This window comes from Mixophyes fleayi, chromosome 4 (genome assembly GCF_038048845.1).
Source record: "Mixophyes fleayi isolate aMixFle1 chromosome 4, aMixFle1.hap1, whole genome shotgun sequence".
Lineage (NCBI taxonomy): Eukaryota > Metazoa > Chordata > Amphibia > Anura > Limnodynastidae > Mixophyes > Mixophyes fleayi.
Window position 1 is genome coordinate 28,567,538 of NC_134405.1, and position 23,389 is coordinate 28,590,926.

Genomic DNA, 23,389 nt, shown 5'->3' on the forward strand with positions numbered 1-23,389 from the left:
GAAGCGAGTCCACTTTTTCAAAGAACAAAACATTATTCTTTCTTTTTTTCACAAAAATGAACATGTGAGCTTTTTTTTTTTTTTTGCCACATACTTTATGCCTCTTGTTGTTTTATAGTGGGAAAAGGGTTCTGTAGCCACCAACTAGCCCAAGTACACCAACCATGGAATCAAGTACAATAGTACAGAAACAGCATTTGCGCTGCTGACTAATATTTCTCGTGCGGTGGTTTAGGCGTTGTACAGACGTCCTTCCACTCTTCATGCCAGGAGATGTCCATGTAGTGGTCCAGATCTACCTGCTGGGTGTTACGTGATAAAGTTCATCTCTATTGTCACATAACCTGCAAACCAATTATGAAGGCACCAAACTGTAGAGGTAAAGTGCAAGAATGCTTTTGGCGATGCCACTTGCCTCAAAGTGCGTGAGTTTGAGGACCAAGATGGTGTCTTTTGTAAATTGGTTCGTTTGCACCCGGCGATAGGAGGTGTTTTGCACAGTGCTCCGCTTCAAGTTTTCCCACCTATGTGCAAAGCTAAGTTCGCTTCTAGCTTGTGGAGTCGTCTCCAAAGAGAGCACAGTAGCATGCGCCTTAAAGAGCGCTGGGCAGTCTAGATAAGCAAACAGTGCAAAACTAATGCTATTTGCAGTACACAACCTGTGCATAAATACCTCCAGTGATACATTAAAGACACATGCAATAATTTCATTGTTTATTACTATAAAAAAACTATCATCCTTTTGACATAGAGGTTCAAGTTAGCTAACATTATAAAATGTGCACATATTTAAAGGGCATATTCTAACAAAATGATATTTTATTATCTTGTGTGTAGAGGGCAACTGTGTAAACAAAAAAATAAAATGTATTTACCTTACACTGTTTCCAAGGTTCTGTTTGCCATGGTGAGCCTGTCATGGCTGACACCATGAGGTTCATGCAGTGTTAGCCGCAGATTGGGAGTGATTTACATTAAACAAATCCCATATGATGAGTGACACGTATTTTAATTTCGGCACTATCGGCGCGAACTTCATTCCCATCGTGTTCCCGCAAACCTGTCAGATTTATGTATTTTCGGTAGGAAATGGAATGCTGGTGGTCTCTTCATGTGCCTTCTTAGTCAGAATCCCCCAGTGTCTGCCTTTGTCTAGTAAACCTAGAAGGCTTTTGTTAAATTTATTGGTGGGGTCTTCTTTAAAAGGTTCATATGGGTCATTTTCTTTTAATAACCTAAATGCCTCTTTCAGATAGTCATTCTTTCCCATAATCATTATACTCCCTCCTTTGCCAGTGGGTTGAATGATTATATATTTATTCTCGCTCAATTTTTGTAGGGCTCCTCTTTCTTCTTTACTAAGGTTGGGTCTGGTTGTATTTGTCCTGTTTGTATCTAGCCTTTCCAGTTCCTCTTCTACCATCTTCTGAAATGGTTCTATGTAGGGGCCTTTGAGATGACTGGGGTAAAACAAGGATTTGGGATTCAAGCTTATAAACATTATACTGTGACATTTCAGAGGCTATCACGATTTCAATACCGTATCTAAAGGTGGGACTTTACGCACTCGTGAATCCTACCATATCATTACTGGACTTCTTTGGTTCGTGGAAAGGGTCCACTATCCAGAACCTCAGACATCATTATTCAATTTTTATGGTATATAACCGTTTATTGCATGCAATTTTGTATTATCTATACTTGTGTTTTGTCCGGAACAATATTTGCTTGCTGTAGCACTGCTAAATAAATTTGTAAAACCCACATATATTTGCATAACCTACATTTATGTTTAGTGGAGCGCCAAGGGGCATCATTGTACTTTAATACATTAGAACAACCCCCTACCGCCTTTCCTGGCACAGGGTAAAGTGGCAGAATAGAAAAAAATCTGCATTGGTGCATATGCGTGTGACCCACATTCTGAGCAGGTGGAGAACAATACGCTGGGGGAGGAGCTAAGGGTTTATCAAGGCTTGTGTTTCCTGTGGGTGGAATGATCACTGCTGGATAAGCTGGCTAATCTAATAGACAAGTGGTCTATATTAGGTGCTAGCGATTGGCAAGGAGAAATTTTTGGTTTATGTGTAAATTCGAGACAAATGTGTACAGGTTGAGGTGACTTCTAATGTCAGCAATAATTTGCAAAAACAGCTGCATTTTTCCATATAATATATATGTTTTCCTATTAAACCCTGAATAATAACATCAGAATTCACCAATAACAGTAATTTATCCATATATATAAATATCTTTTGTGCATTTTAAATTAATATATTTCACTTGATACTACCATGTATTGCAATTGTCATTATTATTTTTTTTGCTTCTGAAAACAAAATAAACAGTTCTTGAGCACTTTAGACTAATTTAAATGCAGTGCGTGAAACGCATTGTGTCTGCAAAGTTCTATAACTGATGTCAGTCCATACTGACTGCATACATAGTGCTCTTCCAATTGATCTAGCATTGATACTGTTGTCACATACCTCTTCCATTCACATAGCATTGCATTACAGTACCCACTATGCATTATAATAACCACGCTGGAAACACAATCCTCTATTTTCAGTGCACTCTGCAGCAAGTAGGTCTAACCAGGTCACACTGCACAGCAAGCACACTGCACCCATGTCTGATCATGCCCAAGGTTTAACTGAGAACTGTGACATTGTTGCAACAAGGTAAAAAAGTTTGTAGCTGCCTGTAGGGTGAATAGGGAAAGAAGGGAGAGTAAGAGCTTAGGCCAGGGGAGGAACTTCAGAGAGTTCAGAGCATTCAGCTAGAGGACTTGTAGGGTCTGGGCAATGCATAGTCACTCCATCTCTGAGGTCCTCACTCTCCCCTGATTCTCAAAAGAGCAGAGCAGAGGCCTCTCCTAAGCATGTGATGGTTCATTGGATACACACTGGGCGCATATGTTGGATCAACCTGTGGCTCTCCAGGTATGGTGAAAGTACAGGCCTATCCTGCTTTACCAGCCTATAGCCTGCGATGTTCTCTTATGTGATGTACATATATCCCTGTGAATGCATTTTTTTATATCAGATAAACTGGTTGATACTTTGTGACCTGTTAATAGCATCCAACCAATGCAACAGATCGATAACAACAATATAAATTCCAAAGAATAGAATATTTTTCTGTCCTTTCTCATAAGCCCTTCCAATCTGGAGAAAACATTGAATAAGAAAAAGAAGGGTCGGGTGATGATGGTTATGTTGAGCTTGTATTTCTGTGTTGTAAAGACCAACGTAGAATGCATATAAAATCTACACCAGCCTAAAATATAAGAAGACAAAACAAAATATCAGCAACGTCAACTATGGTTATAATAGACAATTGATTGTAGTTCATATAAATGGGACAAAACAGATAACATCGCCATGACTGAACATGGCACTTACTAGACAGGGACTGGACAGCGGTGAAATGTTCCTGGCAGAACAATTTGCTCCAGGATTGGATGTGAGCATCACGTGATTGGCTATTGGCTGACTGCTTTGACCAGGTATTTTCAGCTGGTGTGCAGTCCACTGGCTATAGTGTGATAAATGACAAAATGCCGCTGGGTCTTGTCTACCTGTTTAAGCCATTTCTATCAACTGAAGACAGTATTTCAAGATAACACCATCCAAAACTAAAATAATTAGTTTTGGGTGGAGTTGAAGCAGTTCGTCAGAAAGGCAGGGATCTGCAATGCCTCTAGAGGCCTCAGAATGCATTTATCTCTAAATTTACAGCCATCTGTCTTTGGATGTCAATGCTCATTTCTCCATAATCTTTTCAAATACACAAATGGAAAGTTTATAAAGGGGGGGGGGGCAATGACATTCATTTGGTTGAATGTTAACTTGGTCAGGACATATAGAGCCATTGGTGACCCACCTGGATCAGGCAAAGAACGCATTCAATGTAAGTAGGCTTTTGCTTTTTATATTAATCTATGCCCTCCACATAATTATAAGTTCCGTATATAACACAGCAATTAGTAACTTACTTCACATAAGAGAAGAATGGTTTATCACACAGTGTAAGTGTTTTCTTTAACTTCCATATAACGATCCCCAAGAAGATGATCAGCAGGAGAGCGATGACCCAACGTATGGACAGTCCTAATTTTCTTCCACTGCAGGATGAGGACATGCATATGTAAATGATGTATATGTTTTAATATGATGTTTAACAGCAAAAAAGAAAACTACATAAAAATATTCAAAGTATCAACACAGGGCTGTTTTTTCATTGGAGAGGCAGGGGCAAATTTCTTTTGTGGGCCTAATTCCGCTAGGAAATTCAGCTACATTCAGGACAGGCTGAGGCTGTGTCCCACTAAGGGGGACCGCATACTTTGAGTTTCTCTCTTATAAGAGCAACCATCCCAGCCTGTCATAGACCGAAGCCCGTAGCAGCTTTTGCAAGTCGACCTTATACCCACATTAGCTATTAGCGCTGGCGCTTAGATCACTTTTGATTAGGGGTGTGCACCGGGCACTTTTAGTGTTTTGTGTTTTGGGTTCTGATTAGCTTGAGGTTTTGGGTTCTGATTTGTTTTCCCAAAACACCTGAGGAAAGGTTTTGGTTCTGATTTAGGGTTTTGGGTTCTGATTTATTTTTAAAAAAGCATAAAAAGGGTTAAAATCAAGTTTTTTTTGTTTATTTTTCACTCCTACGCTATTATTAACCTCAATAACATTCAATAACAATCATTTCCACTAATTTCCAGTCTATTCGGAACACCTCACACCTCACAATATTGATTTTAGGTACAATATTTGATTTTTTGGTACAGCAGCAACAGTGAACGTATTTTGAAATAGCAGTACCTATTTTTTGGTACAGCAGCAACAGTGAACGTAGTTTGGAATTGCAGTACCTATTTTTTGGTACAGCAGCAACAGTGAACGTAGTTTGGAATTGCAGTACCTATTTTTTGGTACAGTAGCAACAGTGAATGTAGTTTAATATCTGATACGCATCTATGTGGACTGCGTAGTGGAGTGGCCCCGGTACCCAATTTGGTACTGGGCCCACAATATATCACCCTCAACTGGTCTGAATTCCACTGCACATATGGCTGCTCCTACATCCTCTGCAGCATATAGAGGGTGTAGTTCGAGCGCGTCACTACCTCTTGTTTTTGACGACCATGGTACAGAGCATTCATCATTGAGATCCCATCAAGTATGTCAAAGACAGACAGCATCGTAGTGTTATTTGTTGACTTTGTGAACAAAAAACCTGTCCCTGTTGCAAATCTTCGTGCAATGAAGAGTGACTTTTTCATTTAAAGGCTCAAGCTTTCAAGTGTAGTGTTTATAACATCGTTACACCAACAGGTAAAAATCCTTTTAATTGGGATAATGGAGCCACAAAGGAAATTGCACATATGTAATGCCCGCACAATGTTATTGGCGTTGTCTGACACCACAAATCCCCAGGAGAGTCTAAGTGGGTTAAGCCACTGAGAGATTATTTCCCTCAGTTTCTGGACCGATGCACCAGTGGACTCAGCAAGGACAGAGCACAGGACTGATGCACCATTGACTCAGCAAGGACAGAGCACTGGACTGATGCACCACTGGACTCAGCAAGGACAGAGCACTGGACTGATGTACCACTGGACTCAGCAAGGACAGAGCACTGGACTGATGCACCACTGGACTCAGCAAGGACAGAGCACTGGACTGATGCACCACTGGACTCAGCAATGACTTTTTTATATTTTTTTAAAAGGATTTTTGTAGAATTTTTCTTTCTTTTTCCTTTTTATGGAAAAATGTTTAATACTTTTAAAATAAATATGCACTTAGCAGAACAAAGCACAGGACAAAAGCACCGCTGGACTCAGCAAGGACAGAGCACTGGCAAAAGCACCACTGGACTCAGCAGGACAGAGCACTGGACTGATGCACCACTGGACTCAGCAATGACAGAGCACTGGACTGATGCACCACTGGACTCAGCAAGGACAGAGCACTGGACTGATGCACCACTGGACTCAGCAAGGACAGAGCACTGGACTGATGCACCACTGGACTCAGCAATGACTTTTTTATATTTTTTTAAAAGGATTTTTGTAGAATTTTTCTTTCTTTTTCCTTTTTATGGAAGAATGTTTAATACTTTTAAAATAAATATGCACTTAGCAGAACAAAGCACAGGACAAAAGCACCGCTGGACTCAGCAAGGACAGAGCACTGGCAAAAGCACCACTGGACTCAGCAGGACAGAGCACTGGACTGATGCACCACTGGACTCAGCAAAACACAGAGCACTGGACTGATGCACCACTGGACTCAGCAATGACAGAGCACTGGACTGATGCACCACTGGACTCAGCAAGGACAGAGCACTGGACTGATGCACCACTGGACTCAGCAAGGACACAGCACTGGACTGATGCACCACTGGACTCAGCAATGACTTTTTTATATTTTTTTAAAAGGATTTTTGTAGAATTTTTCTTTCTTTTTCCTTTTTATGGAAGAATGTTTAATACTTTTAAAATAAATATGCACTTAGCAGAACAAAGCACAGGACAAAACGCACCGCTGGACTCAGCAAGGACAGAGCACTGGCAAAAGCACCACTGGACTCAGCAGGACAGAGCACTGGACTGATTCACCACTGGACTCAGCAAGGACAGAGCACTGGACTGATGCACCACTGGACTCAGCAAGGACAGAGCACTGGACTGATGCACCACTGGACTCAGCAAAGACAGAGCACTGGACTGATGCACCACTGGACTCAGCAAGGACAGAGCACTGGACTGATGCACCACTGGACTCAGCAATGACTTTTTTTAATATTTTTTTAAAAGGATTTTTGTAGAATTTTTCTTTTTTCTTTCTTTTTATGGAAGAATTTTCAATACTTTTAAAATAAATATGCACTTAGCAGAACAAAGCACAGGACAAAAGCACAGCTGGACTCAGCAAGGACAGAGCACTGGACTGATGCACCACTGGACTCAGCAGGACAGAGCACAGGACAAAAGCACCACTGGACTCAGCAGGACAGAGCACAGCACAGCACGAGAAATAGCAGGACAAAGGACCACCTAACACACCCTCCCTCTTCCCTGATCAATGCCCGAGTGAAGATGGCGGCGGCAAGCGGGGAATTTAAGGGTTCCGAGTATCGCGAGATCCGACAGCGGGATTATGACTCAGAGCCTCGTTTTAAGTTTCGGAATCGGCGGGAATACCCGGACAGTGCTCGGATCTGACTCGGATCCGCACTGTTTGGGGGGGCTCGGATTCCAGGAATCCGAGTTCACTCATCCTTACTTTTGATTGAGGGGGAACAACATTTATTTATATATTTATTTAAGTAAATATGCATTAAAATGCAAGTCCTCAAATTGAGGATGATGGGGCCTGATTCATTAAGGAAAGTAAAGCAAAAAAATTAGTAACTTTGGACCTTGGCACAACCATGTTGTATAAGAGGGGAGGTAAATTTAAAATGTAAGGACAGATTTATAGTTGGATTAGAGCATGTTCTAGATCAACTTTTAATGTCAGTGTAAAAATAAAGCATATAAAGTATTTGCGTCCTACATGAAAAAACAGCCAGTATTTTCCTTATGTGCAAAATAATAAAGTCATTCCACCACTTGTATTGCAACATGGTTTTGCCAAGGTTTAAAGTTACTCATTTTTTTGCTTTCCTTTCTGTAATGAATCAGGCCCCATGTCTTCAGTATACAATTAAAGCTTTTAACATACTATTAAGAGTTGCACGTATCTTATGATATGTACAACTCAAAATAAACCATTCTTGCAATACGCATTTTGGCAAATGCCTCCAACTCTAAATGACCCAATAAAAACCCAATCTGGGCACAAACAAAAGCAACAAAATTGGAACCTGCTCAAGTACAAAACATTCTATGAAAAAATTGAGCTTAACACGTAGAGCTAGGATGGAAATAGAAGGAAGTAGGGGGCATTTTGCAGATTAATTTCAGTAGAATGTGGTACTGTGTTACCAAGTAGATTATACAAGGGGTAGGAAAACCAAAAAGGTGTGTATATATAATACAGATTAATGGCTAACTACAACTTGTACATACTGGGGCTGATGCAGAGTTGGCTGCAAAAGGGGCGGGATTTACATTTAAAAAAAGCCGGACATAAAAATTACATATTTACACCTGTATGGTGACCCATATGTATCTTAAGATCTGCAGCTTGGCACCAGTACCATATGCACCATCTTTTTATGCCAGGTTAACAGATATCTGCATCTGATTGAAATTGCAGGAAAATGCTGGTTCCAACTCAAATAGGAAAACAACGAGCCAGATTGGGTGACACTCAAATAGGGAGACAATGGCTGGGTTGGCTAGGTCGCACTGAAATAGGGAGACAATGAGCCCTGTGGGCTAGGTCCCACTCAAATAGGGAGAAAATGGCTGTCTTGGCTAGGTCCCACTCAAAAAATAGTTAGACAATTGCTGGGTTGGCTAGGTCCCACTCAAATAGGGAGACAATGAGCCAGGTTGGCTAGGTCCCACTCAAATAGGGATATAATGAGTATGTGGGCTAGGCCATACTCTAATAAGGAGACAATGGGACGGGTTGGCTAGGTCCCACTCTAATAGGGAGATAATGAGCCATGTGGGCTAGTCCACATTCTAATAGGTAGATAATAAGCCACGTGGGCTAGGCCCCACTCTAATAGGGAAGTAACGAGCTGGTGGGCTAGTTCCCGCTATAACAGGGAATCCACAAACATGGAAGCCCCTGCCACAGTGGAAACCAGCCATAGTCATCATCATCATCATCACCATTTATTTATATAGTGCCACTGATTCCGCAGCGCTGTACAGAGAACTCATTCACATCAGTCCCTGCCCCATTGGAGCTTACAGTCTAAACAGTCTTAATTCCCTAACATACACACACACAGACAGAGAGAGACTAGGGTCAATTTTGATAGCAGCCAATTAACCTACCAGTATGTTTTTGGAGTGTGGGGGGAAACCGGAGCACCCGGAGGAAACCCACGCAAACACAGGAAGAACATACAAACTCCACAGATAAGGCCATGGTCGGGAATTGAACTCATGACCCCAGCGCTGTAAGGCAGAAGTGCTAACCACTAGGCCACCGTGCTGCCCGTCAGTACATGGCCAGAGCCTCTATGGGGAGGGTTTTACAAATATATTAATGATAATTTTCCTTTAAAGTACTTGTTTATCCGTTTAGGTATTTCACTATTAATCCCACTCCCCCCCTTCCCTGCCAAGAATTCAAAATGCCATTGGTTATGGTTCGAGACTTGGAATTGACATTTGGGACATACGTATCTTCACAGAGGATGTCTAATGGTTTATTATCCTTGCAGGAGAGAAAGGGCATGGGTGCCAGGGGTCTCAGGCATTGGACTCAAGTCATATTGACATCTTAGAGGGGATTACTATTAAAATACCTCCATGGATTAATAGTCTTTAAGAGGTGTCCATTTAGATGGCTCAATACTCACAAACACTCAGGGCCTGCCCTGCTCAACTGACATCTTCCCTCGTGACAATTCAGATATTTTGGAGACTTTGGATTACAAAGAGACACACAATTCAGACCCTCCGAAGTCAGGATTGCACTATAAAATTCCCCAAAGCCATATGGAACCATCGCCTTGCAGAGTTCTGAGAAGACAAGGGGCAAATAGAATGAATGTTCAATGACTGTAATAAACAAGATACTTACAGCAAATATATCTGTCACTTACCATTTTCACTTAATGGTGGTATCCCTGTTATTTCGACTGACTCTTCATCAATACACAGGGCAGCTGTACAAGAGAGAGAACTGTGTAAGAATAATGCCTTGCACAAACTATATTTTATTTGGTTTTGGTTAAAGATGAGCAATCATAGATAATGACTGTTGGACCACTGGGTCTTATTTATCATCTGCAACATAGTCACTGGACAACACAAAGTTATTCCTTCTGACAGATTTTATCTACCCCGAGACATGTGACAGCAAGGCATATGGAGTATAATACAGGCTAATACCGCAGCCTAAAGCTGGTTTGTATTTCCTCTTTTCTCTTTTTCTCTTATATGAAACTAGACCTCTGTTTCACTTACACATGTAGTCAGCCATTCACTGGAATTCCTGTCCATTTGTCTCAGTCACTTCTTGCTCTGCAGAAAGTAGCTACACTCAGTATATCTCACTGAAAACTAAAGATGCTCACTGACCCCCGTGTTTTGGTTTTGGATCTGGATTACCTTCGGGTTTTGGTGTTGCGAAAACAGCACTTGCGTGTTTTTGTTTTGGTTATGGCTTTGTTTAGCTATTTTTTAAAAAATTCCATTTTTTGGGCTAAAATCACATAATTTAGGTATTTATTTGTATCTACATTATTATTAACCTGACTAACACTAAATTACAGTGATTTCCATTCAATTTTTACCATCTCACAGGTCACAATATGCTTTTCATATACTTTCAGCCAAATACTGCAGCGATCTGGCTGGATGGTAGGCGACAGAGCAATAACTCAAGCACACGGCAGTTCCTAGCACATCTAGGACACATTGGCACACAGCAGTGACAGAAAAGAAAAGTGCTGCAAGATGGAATTGTCCTTGGATTATGAAACCAGTTATGGTTCATTTAATTGCTCCACCTGTTTCTTGGATAAGTGAGGTAATTCTACAGCTAATACATGGCAACGAGCGCTGACCCCCCTGGGATGCGTGCTTTTATCAGACACACCTCAATCCATGGATGCACTAAAAAGAGCCATTGTAATTCCCAGCAAAAAGTGTATATAACACCGTACAGTTTTTGGTGCAAATTCAGAAGAAAAGCCTGCAGGACTAGTATTTGCATTACAGCAATGAGAATTAGCAATGCAGCTCTCCTTTTTGTGTTTCCTATATAACACACTTTTTGAGTCAGAATGAGAAGGTCTTTGTGACGAAATGAGTGCGATAACCCTGTGAGCATTCGGTGTCTCATTTCTCACATAATGTGGATTATAGTACTTTTTTTATAGCCCATGATTTTGTTCCCCAGCTCACCAGACTACAGACTACTACTGCATTGTCCAATAACATGTGGCTAAGGGGACATTGTAGTTCAGTGTACATATGTATATTGGTTATTGTATATTGATGACTTGCAGTAAAGTTGCTATTCATTGTCTTTAAAGTGAAGCCAGGGGGATTATGGGTAGGGATCAGGTTGCCATGTGCTGGAGTAGGAAAACTAATAAGTGTCCATTGTGCACACAGGCTATCTAACAGGGGAGGTTCTCTGAAAGGACTGCTCATCTTCACTGCCCTCTCCAACCCCCCCTATTCCAGCACTAACCAATGGTTAAGAAGAATAGACCCAGGGGTTTGCCCAGGGAGGGGGAAAACACTGTGGAAATTAGACCCTAGATATAAGAAGCGACTAAAAGGGGGGAAGGGTGTTCATTCTGGGATTTCATTAATGAAGACTGCAAGATTTAGTTTTGAATTGTCGTTTTCTAACTATAGTCTATATATGCAACTGAGAGAGATCCACGGGTCGTGAAGTCTGGACAGCCATGTGACTATAATTCCTTAAGCTAGTGGGGTAAGGGACGGATGATGTGGTAAATCTGCCTGGCATTTATTTACTGTGTGTACATAATATTCTAGTGTTGTTTGTATGACAATAAATATACTGTTGTATTTGTATAACTGCATTTGCCTGAGTGACCATATGAATCCTAGAAGGTACTGGGTAGACTTTCCTGGCATAGGAAGGCACCCGTGGGTGGCCAGCCAGCGTGAAGTGGGTAGCATTGGGCCAGATATACCCAGTATCTGACTGACCTTACAAGAAGATGCCCCACTGACCGTTGCAGAACTAGCACTCATAGAGAAAGGCGAAGACCTGATTCTTTCTTTGCCTCTGCGTGCGTAGAATGTCATGTTGGCAATTTTATTTTTTTCGGCACTTAACTATGCCATGATTACAGGTGTTTTTTTCTTGACCAAGGTAAAAGGTGTTTTTTTACATTCTTGTTTGTCGTACTTAAAATCACTATGTACTTTTACATAGGCTTTAACAGATGACGTACAGGGATTACTATCATCATAACTGGTGGCAGAAGCTGCTTGGTGTTCCTGCTCTTCTGTGTACTGCGGTGAATCCATTTTGATAACACCATACACTTTATGGTGCACATTCAGACAAAAAGCCTGCAATGACTTGTATATTTATATTATATTTGTATTTCAGCAATGACAAATTCAGCAATGGAGTTCTTCTCTTTGGGTGTATATAACACCCTACACTTATTGGTGCACATTCAGAAAAAAAGCCTGCAAGGATTTCCCTTTTTAGAGTCGGGCCTGAAGTTGACTACACCCTGTGCACTTTTTTTGGACTGGGCCATGAAAGTGCCGATTTCAGGTATTCAAAAAAAAAAGGGACTGGTTGAGCATTATAGAGCCAGAGTGGAGGTACAGACGTTACAATAACGCTTTTGCCCTGGGGAAGATAGATTGAGAAAAGCTCCTAAAGCTGGGTATTATGACAGTGAGTGTAATGCTTTATTATTACAATGAATCTGAAAAGGATGGTTAATCACTAATGTTAGATATAGTGCAATATGCATGTGGTTTACAATCAATATGGAGCAGAGGGCTTCTGGTGACTGAAGGTTAGAGACTCAGAAATCATCTCAGGGGTTAAACTGAGGGAGGTAATTCAGCCCTTCCCAATTAACAAGATTCACAGGGTATTGTTCAACCCTTGTGCTCTCCATTGGCTTGCAGAGTCCTCTTCCAGATAGACCAATTGGCTTGCTGCCTAGCACAAAGCCACCAAGGGGCAAGGAATACTTGCTGTCTGAGCCTGAGACAAGTTCTGTTATCACTTATATACAGGAGAACTTAGAGCAAGGGTCCATGTTCCGATTCAGAGCATAGGAATTTTGCATGGCAAAGTAACATGGTCCTCTAAGACCCTGCATTGACTATTTGGGGCTCAACAAAAATCACTATTAAGAAATTGTACCAGTCCCAGAGATCTCTAACCTCTTTGACAAGCTCCACCAGGTCATGGTCTTCAACAAACTGGACCTGCAAGAAATCACCTATAATCTTATCCATGTCCAGAATGGGGACAAATGACAGATGGTCATCAACACAAAGGATGGCCACTATGAATACAATGGGCCTGAGTCATTAAGGAAAGTAAGGCAACAAAAGGAGTAAATATTCTCTGGGACACACCATGTTACAAAGCAAGGGGTGCAAATTAGTTTATTATTTTGCACATAAGTTAAATACTGGCTGTTTTTTCATCTAGCACACAAATACTTAATAGCTTTATTTGTACACTGAAATTTAAAGTTGATCTATGACATGCCCTACCCCAACTATAAATCTGTCCCCACATTTTACATTTATCTCCCCCTCTAATGCAATATGGTTTTGCCCAGATGCAAAGTTACTCCTTTTTTATGCTTTACTCTCCTTAATGACTCAGGCCCAATGTATTCAGCCTGTGCAATGCCTCAGCCAACTTCCAAGCATATGTAAATTTGCTCTTTAGGGACCTTCTGAAGACCATTGTGCTCATCTACCTGGCTTATAGCATAATTTTCTCCAGCTTGATTGAGGAACAAAAACCGTATGTGAAAGGTATTGCAAAGACCCCTGAATAATCAACTATTTTCCAAGATGGAAATGTGTTTCTTTAACCCTCCCAGAGTGAGCTTCCTGGGACACAGAGAAATAGAATCTGAGAAGCTCACTGCTGTGCTTCATTGGCCATATATCCACCTTGACCAAACATGGGACACATTGACTTAACAGGCTTTTGACACCTTGAAACATTTCTTCACCTCAATGGCTATATTCTGGTATCCAGACCTCTGTCTGGTCTATACACTCGAAGGTGACACTTTTAAGAGCAATGCAGGAATCAACTTCACGGCTTTAATAAAGCTTCCACTGGCATTCCAATTCTACTGGATTTTCATTAAAGAGGTATTTTGGCTGTATGGACTTAGCTTAGCGATTGTCTCCAACCTTGGCTAAGTTTGGAAGGCCTTCTACAAGGGAATGGAAATTTTACTCCACTTCATGTCCAGGTACCATTCCCAGTTTAACGGACAGACAAGCAGTTTCTATGGTGATTTGTGTCAGATGCCCAGGATGATTAATCAAAAAACTTAGTAGAAGTCTCTGTAAGTGAATCCTCTTTTTACTTTAAGTACAGTTTTCTAGTTCTTCAAAGAGTCTTGTTTTGTTTGACTGAGTATTGTCCTTGGCTTCTTCCCTCACAAATGCTCATTCTCCAAATCATTGATTTAGGCTTTGTCCCTCATGATTCTACCTTTTCCAATCAATTAACTTCAGCTTTGTCCCTCACAACCAATTCTGCCAGGACTAAGTGATTTGGCCGGATGTAGTGTGTGTCTGATAGCTACCCCAGCCAGGAGGTTCTCTCCTGGCAGCGAAATGTAGTTCTATAAGCTGGTTATGGTCCCCTTTGGACTGATATACCCATGTCAGGATTAAGTGAGCATCAACTCTTGGAAACCACAGTAACATTCCCTGGCGATCTACTGGTGTGCCTGTAGGGGCAAAGTGGTGAACCATAACTATTTAACCAACGCTTATGGCATGGGATAGATAGATATATATTGCTGTTCTACATAGGATCTGGACCATGTTTGAAACCTATTGAGCTCTACTGAATAGGTCCAGATGGATTGAGTCCTCCTTTACAGTGTCTACCTTCATATATACATAGATCTATGGTTCCCATTGGCAGGTAAAAGGTGAATCCTGGAGAATGGACCCCCTTTATTTGCTAAATTTGCTAAATGGTGGTGGTAGAGGGTGAAATGAAATACAGAAGTTATAGTAGTCCAAAGGGGGACAACCCCTTTAAAAAAGTTACACATTTTGATTGACACTGTAAACATACAGAACAAATGTAGAGATTTGATGCATTACTGGAGACAGAATTGCTTCTAAAATGATTAGTAGAAAATGTCAATGGAAACTCACAGCCTCCGTTTGTGCAGCGCTGCTCCTTTAACTCCCCAAGCTTCATTTTCACATGTTGGATTAGTTTCTGGTACTTCTGGGTCACAGATGCATTTTGTCTGTATTTTATCTTCGCAATTACTTCATGATCCACAATGACACTGCCCTGGCTGCCAAATTCAACAGAGATCAATGTATTCATATTCCAAACACATATAACATGTCAAAATTACATTTTCATCCACTATGGCTTCAATTTTATTGCAAGCAAGAGAATGACACAGCATCAGGGACAAGTAGGGATCATTGGCAATTCTTCCTGGCCTTGATCCATATTCTAATAATAAAAAAATATTTCACCTTCACTACCCAACCATATTAAAGAATACTTGCCCACTTTCTCGGAATGTCCAGGAGCCTCCTGAATTTTGGGTACCTCTCCCAGACTCCTACTTCATAGGGTAGTGGGCAGGACTGGGACCTCAATGACACGATTCACCACTAATTTCATCACTTTGGCCCTGCCCTAGTTCTTGCCACTTGATCTCCCCACCGGGATCTCCCTGAGTGGGATAATCTAAAAGTTGGCAAAAATGTAATATAGCCCTCACAATGCCAAAACAGCCATCAAGCAAAAAAGAATGCATCAGCTATCAATACAGATCTCATGACTAAAGTCCTGTTATACCTTTGATGGCTCTTGCTCTCATCATTTGTTACTTCCAATGCGCATGATGAAAAGTACCTTCACCAACGTAAAGGGTTCATCTATTTCTGATCTAACTAAAAGTCATTTACAGAGTGAAAACCCACAGGTCTGCATCGTAGATCACGTCTTGAGACATTATGGTCTATTTGTATGCAGATTCGCCAGAATTTTTTATTTTTAAATACATACATAACAAAAAAAAACCCCTACAAACAGAAAAAGTAAACAGTAAGTCAATAAATTTAACTACATAGAATAATAAAATAATATCAGTCATAACTGGTAGACATCAACTATTCTAGGTACCCACTGGCGTTTACTTTGCTTTAAAAAACCTTTAGTACAAACCTCAGAGAAACCTCATGACAAACCCAAACGCGTTAGTCATGCATTTTTACTCATGTTTGGGAAGTCATTGGAGGTTGCGTAGGTGTCCCCAATGTCTTCACTTGGGGTAAACTCAAGTAAGTGGAGCAGACAGAAAAATGAAACGCTTCCAGAAATTGTGTACGGGGTCATTTTAGTTGCATGCATATGCCAACAATAAAATGCGAGTACAATGCATGAAGTTGACGCCAGTTTTATGAGGCGTAAAGTATCCATTAAAGTATCTAGACAATGTCATAATAGCTTATAGACATTTGATAGATTATTAGGCTAAATGGTGCTGATTTGCCATGCTGGCAAAATGAGCGTATTTATGATCATAGTACATATATCATCATATGATAAAAAGGAGTATTTTGATTTTTAGTTCCACTGTCCTGTCATGTTATGGGTATCAGTAATATCATCATTATCATTTATTTATATAGAGTCACTGATTCCGCAGCACTGTACAGAGAACTCTCTAACATCAGTCCCTGCTCCATTGGAGCTTACAGTCTAAATTCCCTAACACACACACACACACACACACACACACACACACACACACACACACACACACAGACACTAGGGTCAATTTGATAGGAACCAATTAACCTACTGGTATAATTTTGGATTGTGGGAGGAAACCTACACAAACATGGGGAGAACATACAAACTCCACACAGATGGACATGGTTGGGAATCAAACTCATGCCCCCAGTGCCGTGAGGAAGAAGTGTTAACCACTAAGCCACCATGCTGCCCATATAAATGTATAATCAGGAATGGTCTAACCAATTACTGTAGTCAATCTAATGGATGTCTTTATCTGGAGCAGTTGGAATTCTACAATGATATAGTCACATCAAGAGCATTATATTATGGGGGGGGTGAAAAAAAAATTAATCTCTTTCACTGTTGTGTAAATCCCTCAATGTGATACCAATTATATACAGTGAAAACAATTCCTTAGTGAAATGAGTGGAATGGCACCTTAATTGATTTTTTCAGTATGGGAGCTGGTTTCTATATATTGATTAACAATAGAACTCTATGGCTGAAAGAGTGTTCCCCTGTTATAACCTTTTCACTAGTTTATATAGTGAGGTCAAAGAGCAAAGTTAGGCTAAGTACAAACTAAAGAATTTTCCAACCGACTTGTTATTTACAATGATTGTGCCTGCGACTGAAGGTCGTATTCGTCAGACGATTCATGCGTACACACTAGGCAGATTTACCTTCAGATCTGTGCTCTTCATCTGGTCCACTAGTCCTTTAGAAAATGACAGCACAATAGTCACTCATGCAATCATTCCTCTCACACTGATTAAAACCACCTGTTATAGCTATCCACATGTCTTTACGAATACCGTTAGCTTCTGCGACTCTGAAACAAAATGTTCGGTCTCAGAACGAACAAACAAACTATTCCATCTACAGCACTCTCTACATTTAGTCACCAGGACATGTTCATTGTTGACATAGGCTGAAAAGACCATGGGGTATATTTACTAAACTGCAGGTTTGAAAAAGTGGGGATGTTGCCTATAGCAACCAATCAGAATCTAGCTTTCATTTATTTAGTATGTTCTAAAAAATGACAGCTAGAATCTGATTGGTTGCTATAGGCAACATCCCCACTTTTTCAAACCCGCAGCTTAGTAAATCTAGCCCCATGGCTCTGTAAACTCTATGGTGATCGTGATTGTGAGTGCACACACACTACATAATCGGCAGGTGACTGGAACTAGATTATTAAACAGTACGACCAACCGAATGAATCGACAATCGGCACTTTGGAACGATTGTCGTTCATTGTGTAAGTATAGACACTAACGCAATATGTGGCCGAGCGGTCGTTTATCGGATGATTGGCTCTAAAATCATCTGGAATACCTCCAGTGTGTACCTAGTCTTACTTAGTCTAAGGAGAATTTATAAATGAACAACTGCACACTTGATATTGTTCAATAAACAAATGAAAATGATATGTCAGTCATTTATATCTCAATATGTTGATACTCCACAAAGCAGCTTATCAAGGTTGCTAATCCCGTATTCTTTTTATCAACGGAAGCTGTGTAATTTATGGGAAAGTTTCTGTTGGTAAAGGGCAGTTGTTGGGTTTTTGTTAAGTGTGTAGCCTGTTTAATAATTATTAATAACCTTTATTTATATAGTAGGAACATATTACACAACGCTTTTCAGAAAATGTTTTAATAATTCACATCAGTCCCATTGAGCTTACAGGCTAAATTTACTACCACACAAACAGACTCACTAGGGTAAATTCCCACCAAAGCCAATTGAACCTACCAATATATTTTTTAACTATATGACCAGTGCTTTAGATTTCTTAGCTGTCTCTAAAATGGAGAGTTTTTATACTTAAATATTTTGCAAATATACCTTCAATACCCAGTGTTTCAGATTTAGCATATTGGAATCTATTTCTTGCTGCACCATGAAGATTAAGATGTTTGGATCTATGCAATCATCCCTTTGTGCATCTAGGTTTTCTGGCCGAAGTGCATTGGTTTGCAGGCGAAGATGTCGGTGTTTGTGCTGGTGCAAAATGGGTGGAGTTTAGGAGATTACGTGCACGAATGGCTCCCATGTAAAAGCAAGATTTAATTTCGTGGGATAAAGCAATTTAAATGATGGACAAGGATATTTCTTGCTTTATACATCACAAAACACTTTTCTCCTGGAAAAAGGGGAGAGGTCTCTGTTACCTTAGAGGCTGCGAGAGATTGGGTCTCACCCCTATATTTATTCTGAGATGTACTTGCACATTCAGTTTGTGTTTATCTGGCAAAGAACATTTCTAAGCACCTTTTACCAATGTTATTAAAAGCTCACCTCTCGCTTGACAAATGGTAAAGTTTAAATAAAGGGATTATACTAAAGCCTTTCATATGAATTTTTACTGGCCCCATCCTGCACCTTCTCAGTTTCTCTGCTGACCCACAAAACAAGGCACAGGATGCTTCTGGCTGGGGGTGTTTCCAAAAACCGCTAGGCAGTCGTGCATCTTGACATACACTCAGCGCACCTGTACAGATAATGAATTGTGGGGTGCACAGATTTTGCAGCTCCTAAATTTGCCATCTAAGGGGGTTAGAATGGTGATAAATTGGCCCTATTCTGACTCCTTGTACAATTACCAGACCCATCCATGTATCAATTGTCTGAAATATTAAGTATTATTGATCTATCAACAAGTCAAATGATGTTGCATGACACAGCCGAGTCCTGTTGTCTCATTATACCCTTCCCCCCAGCCCAGCCAGCCCCTTTGATCAGGGGGCTGGCTGGGCTGGGGGGCAGGGTGACATCTGCCCCCTGGTCGGTCCATAGTGGGCTACCTTGTCCTGGATTACTGGGCTACCTGAATTTTTTTCCATTTAAAAAATTCCTTATAAGCTGCTGAGCCGAGTCTGGCTACTCAGGCTAGAATTTTCCAGCCAGCCCTTGCCCCTGATCAAGCGGCACCCCATAGCATTGTACTTAGAATTTATCTAAGTGTGTCCTAGTCACATGTTCATACAGGGAACAGTATCCTATATTATATAATATATTTGAATATAATATAATATAAATGTACATTGTGCTACCAGTCTTTCTGTTTTCTATTTTAGGTGTTCTGTTTCCATACAGTGCATTATACATTTATTATTTTACTGTTTCACATAAAATGACAGAGCTGATACAATTCTTGTACTAATTGCAAAAGAAAATACCACTGCACTAGGTATCGCTATTCCAGTGTCATATTCTTGTCAATTATAAATATTTAGGTAACATGATTACTGGATGGTGCACTTCAACACAGATAGCTAATCAGGTAAGAAAAGAAGATAGGAAGAAATTGTGTATTAGAAGGCACTCCGCGATATCAATAATAAATTAAAATAACTATATCTTTATTGGTATGCTTTAAGAAAATCCCTCTTAATTGGATAGCGAAATATTAAAACCAAAGTGATTAAAGTGAATTAAAATAGCAAAATAAATTGCTATGCCCCGCTACTTTATATATATCTATATAAGTATTCAGTATATAATATAATAATCACTCCTATATTAGACCAGTCTCACAATTGGATACTATTCCAAATCAAATTAATTGAAGTATGTGTGGTATAAATAAGACTAATTTGGCAGTTATTACTTTAATCCAATATCCCAGTAATCCTTTATAGTAACTGTATTATCGATATCTGATATAATAGAAACTCCATATGAATCAAAAACACACTCTCAGTGTAATAACCCTAATCCTTATAATTGCTTGCATATAGAGCCCAATAAGGGCTTAAGCTATTGTTATATTAATAATGGGATTACTAGTGCTTAAAATAGGGTCTCTGCCTGACAGTTGTTTGGCTTAGTTATATACCCTAGCACTATATTGCTCTAGTAATTACACATGTGTGTTGAATTGATTAGTCATTCTGGTATCACACAGACATCTGATGTATCTATTGGAGCTCCTTCTAAATTAGAAGCCTGCCGTTTTTTAGTCATATACACACACACACACACACACACACACTCATGCTGTTATATAACCCATACAAGGTTTGGTTATCTGATAATGCTGAATAGAGACAAATAATGAGGAGTGATTGAGCACAGTAGAAACTCCATATAAATCAAAAACACACTCTCAGTGTAGTAACCCTGATCCACATAATTGCTTGCATATAGAGCCCAATAAGGGCTTAAGCTATTGTTATATTAATAATGGGATTACTAGTGCTTAAAATAGGGTCTCTGCCTGACAGTTGTTTGGCTTAGTTATATACCCTAGCACTATATTGCTCTAGTAATTACACATGTGTGTTGAATTGATTAGTCATTCTGGTATCAAACAGACATCTGATGTATCTATTGGAGCTCCTTCTAAATTAGAAGCCTGACGTTTTTTAGTCATATACACACACACACACACACACACACACACTCATGCTGTTATATAACCCATACAAGGTTTGGTTATCTGATAATGCTGAATAGAGACAAATAATGAGGAGTGATTGAGCACAGTAGAAACTCCATATAAATCAAAAACACACTCTCAGTGTAGTAACCCTGATCCACATAATTGCTTGCATATAGAGCCCTGCAAGGGCTTAAGCTATTGTTATATTAGTAATGGGATTACTAGTGCTTAAAATAGGGTCTCTGCCTGACGGTTGTTTAGCTTGGTTATATACCCTAGCACTATATTGCTCTAGTAATTGAGCACAGTAGCGGGGTAAACGCCAACGCGCGTTTCGCTACATGCTTTTTCAAGGCCCTGCCCTAGTTTCAAGGCCTTGAAAAAGCATGTAGCGAAACGTGCGTTGGCGTTTACCCCGCTACTGTGCTCAATTACTCCTCAATATTAGTCTCTATTTAGCATTCTCAGATAACCAAACCTTGTATGGGTTATATAACAGCATGAGTGTGTGTGTGTGTGTGTATATGACTAAAAAACGGCAGGCTTCTAATTTAGAAAGAGCTCCAATAGATACATCAGATGTCTGTGTGATACCAGAATGACTAATCAATTCAACACACATGTGTAATTACTAGAGCAATATAGTGCTAGGGTATATAACTAAGCCAAACAACTGTCAGGCAGAGACCCTATTTTAAGCACTAGTAATCCCATTATTAATATAACAATAGCTTAAGCCCTTATTGGGCTCTATATGCAAGCAATTATATGGATTAGGGTTATTACACTGAGAGTGTGTTTTTGATTCATATGGAGTTTCTATTATATCAGGATATCCCATTATCGATAATACAGTTACTATAAAGGATTACTGAGATATTGGATTAAAGTAATAGCTGCCAAATTAGTCTTATTTATACCACACATACTTCAATTAATTTGATTTGGAATAGTATCCAATTGTGAGACTGGTCTAATATAGGAGTGATTATTATATTATATACTGAATACTTATATAGATATATATAAAGTAGCGGGGCATAGCAATTTATTTTGCTATTTTAGTTCACTTTAATCACTTTGGTTTTAATATTTCGCTATCCAATTAAGAGGGATTTTCTTAAAGCATACCAATAAAGATATAGTTATTTTAATTTATTATTGATATCGCGGAGTGCCTTCTAATACACAATTTCTTCCTATCTTCTTTTCTTACACAATTCTTGTACTGTTTCTTCTATCCACCAAGGGGTATATTTACTGTTTATCAAACAGCGGTTCTGACATACTGTATGTATTGCCTTTACCTGCTTTACATAGTTCAGAATTTTCTTTAACTGCAACATTTTCCTTTTAAATATAGGAGTACTACGGAGTCCAGGCAATACAACACAAGCTTTCGTACGAGCCTAACAAACAAATGTATTATTATTATTACCATTTATTTATATAGCGCCACTAATTCCTCAGCGCTGTACAGAGAACTCACTCACATCAGTCCCTGCCCGATTGGAGTTTACAGTCTAAATTCCCTAACATACACACACACACATACAGACTAGGGTCAATTTGTTAGCAGCCAATTAACCTACCAGTATGTTTTTGGAGTGTGGCAGTAAACTGGAGGAAACACGGGGAGGACATACAACCTCCACACAGATAAGGCCATGGTCGGGAATTGAACTCATGACCGCAGTGCTGTGAGGCAGAAGTGCTAACCACTTAGCCATCGTGCTGCCCATGTATTGAGAGATACCCCCGAACCTCTGACATTTTAATATATTTTCCATTTTATTATCTTTGCATTTATTTAAAAAAATGTCTTTACTAAATATTATGTTAAAATGGTAAAATATGTTTTTGTTTGTTAAATGTATATATAATTATTTTTACCATCTGTGTATGAGATACATATCTAAAGAATATAATTATACTGTACATATATTGACTTGTATATTCTACACAAGGTGGGTGAGGGTTATACATGGCTTAAAGTATAGACATTAAAAAAGTAAATTATATAGGGTCTGATTCACGCAACTTTTAGGAGCACGGAACTTTTGCACAGTTCCGTCCGTATTCATATCCAAGCATATCTCTAGGTACATTTCTATTCGAATCTGGGTGTAGGTATCTGTCTAAACATTGTCTTATGTAGACACTCAGAACAGACTGCAGTATATGTACATGTGTATGCAGGGCCGGATTAAGGCCCTGTAGGCCCCTGGGCTAGGGGTACTGTGAGGCCCCCATTTTTCAAGCGACTTATGCCTAATCCGATATTATTAGGGGCTCCCTAGTAATATTGGATTGGGCATAAGTAGTTTGAGCTGTGTTCCTTTTAATATACTAAATC

The 23,389-nt window shown here is 39.8% G+C and overlaps 1 protein-coding gene across 1 annotated transcript in view; it reads right to left on the reverse strand.

Moving 5' to 3' along the window:
* Positions 1 to 2,356: 2,356 nt before the first annotated feature.
* The window catches only part of LOC142149732 (mucin-17-like), a 39,180-nt gene continuing 18,147 nt past the window's right edge, over positions 2,357 to 23,389 (reverse strand). The window contains exons 5-9 of the mRNA XM_075205037.1: positions 15,029 to 15,177; positions 9,745 to 9,807; positions 9,499 to 9,661; positions 4,001 to 4,129; positions 2,357 to 3,282 (exon numbers count right to left, since the gene is read on the reverse strand). Coding sequence (XP_075061138.1) covers positions 3,273 to 3,282; positions 4,001 to 4,129; positions 9,499 to 9,661; positions 9,745 to 9,807; positions 15,029 to 15,177 — 514 coding nt within the window. The 3' untranslated portion in view covers positions 2,357 to 3,272. The remainder of the gene's footprint in view (positions 3,283 to 4,000; positions 4,130 to 9,498; positions 9,662 to 9,744; positions 9,808 to 15,028; positions 15,178 to 23,389) is intronic.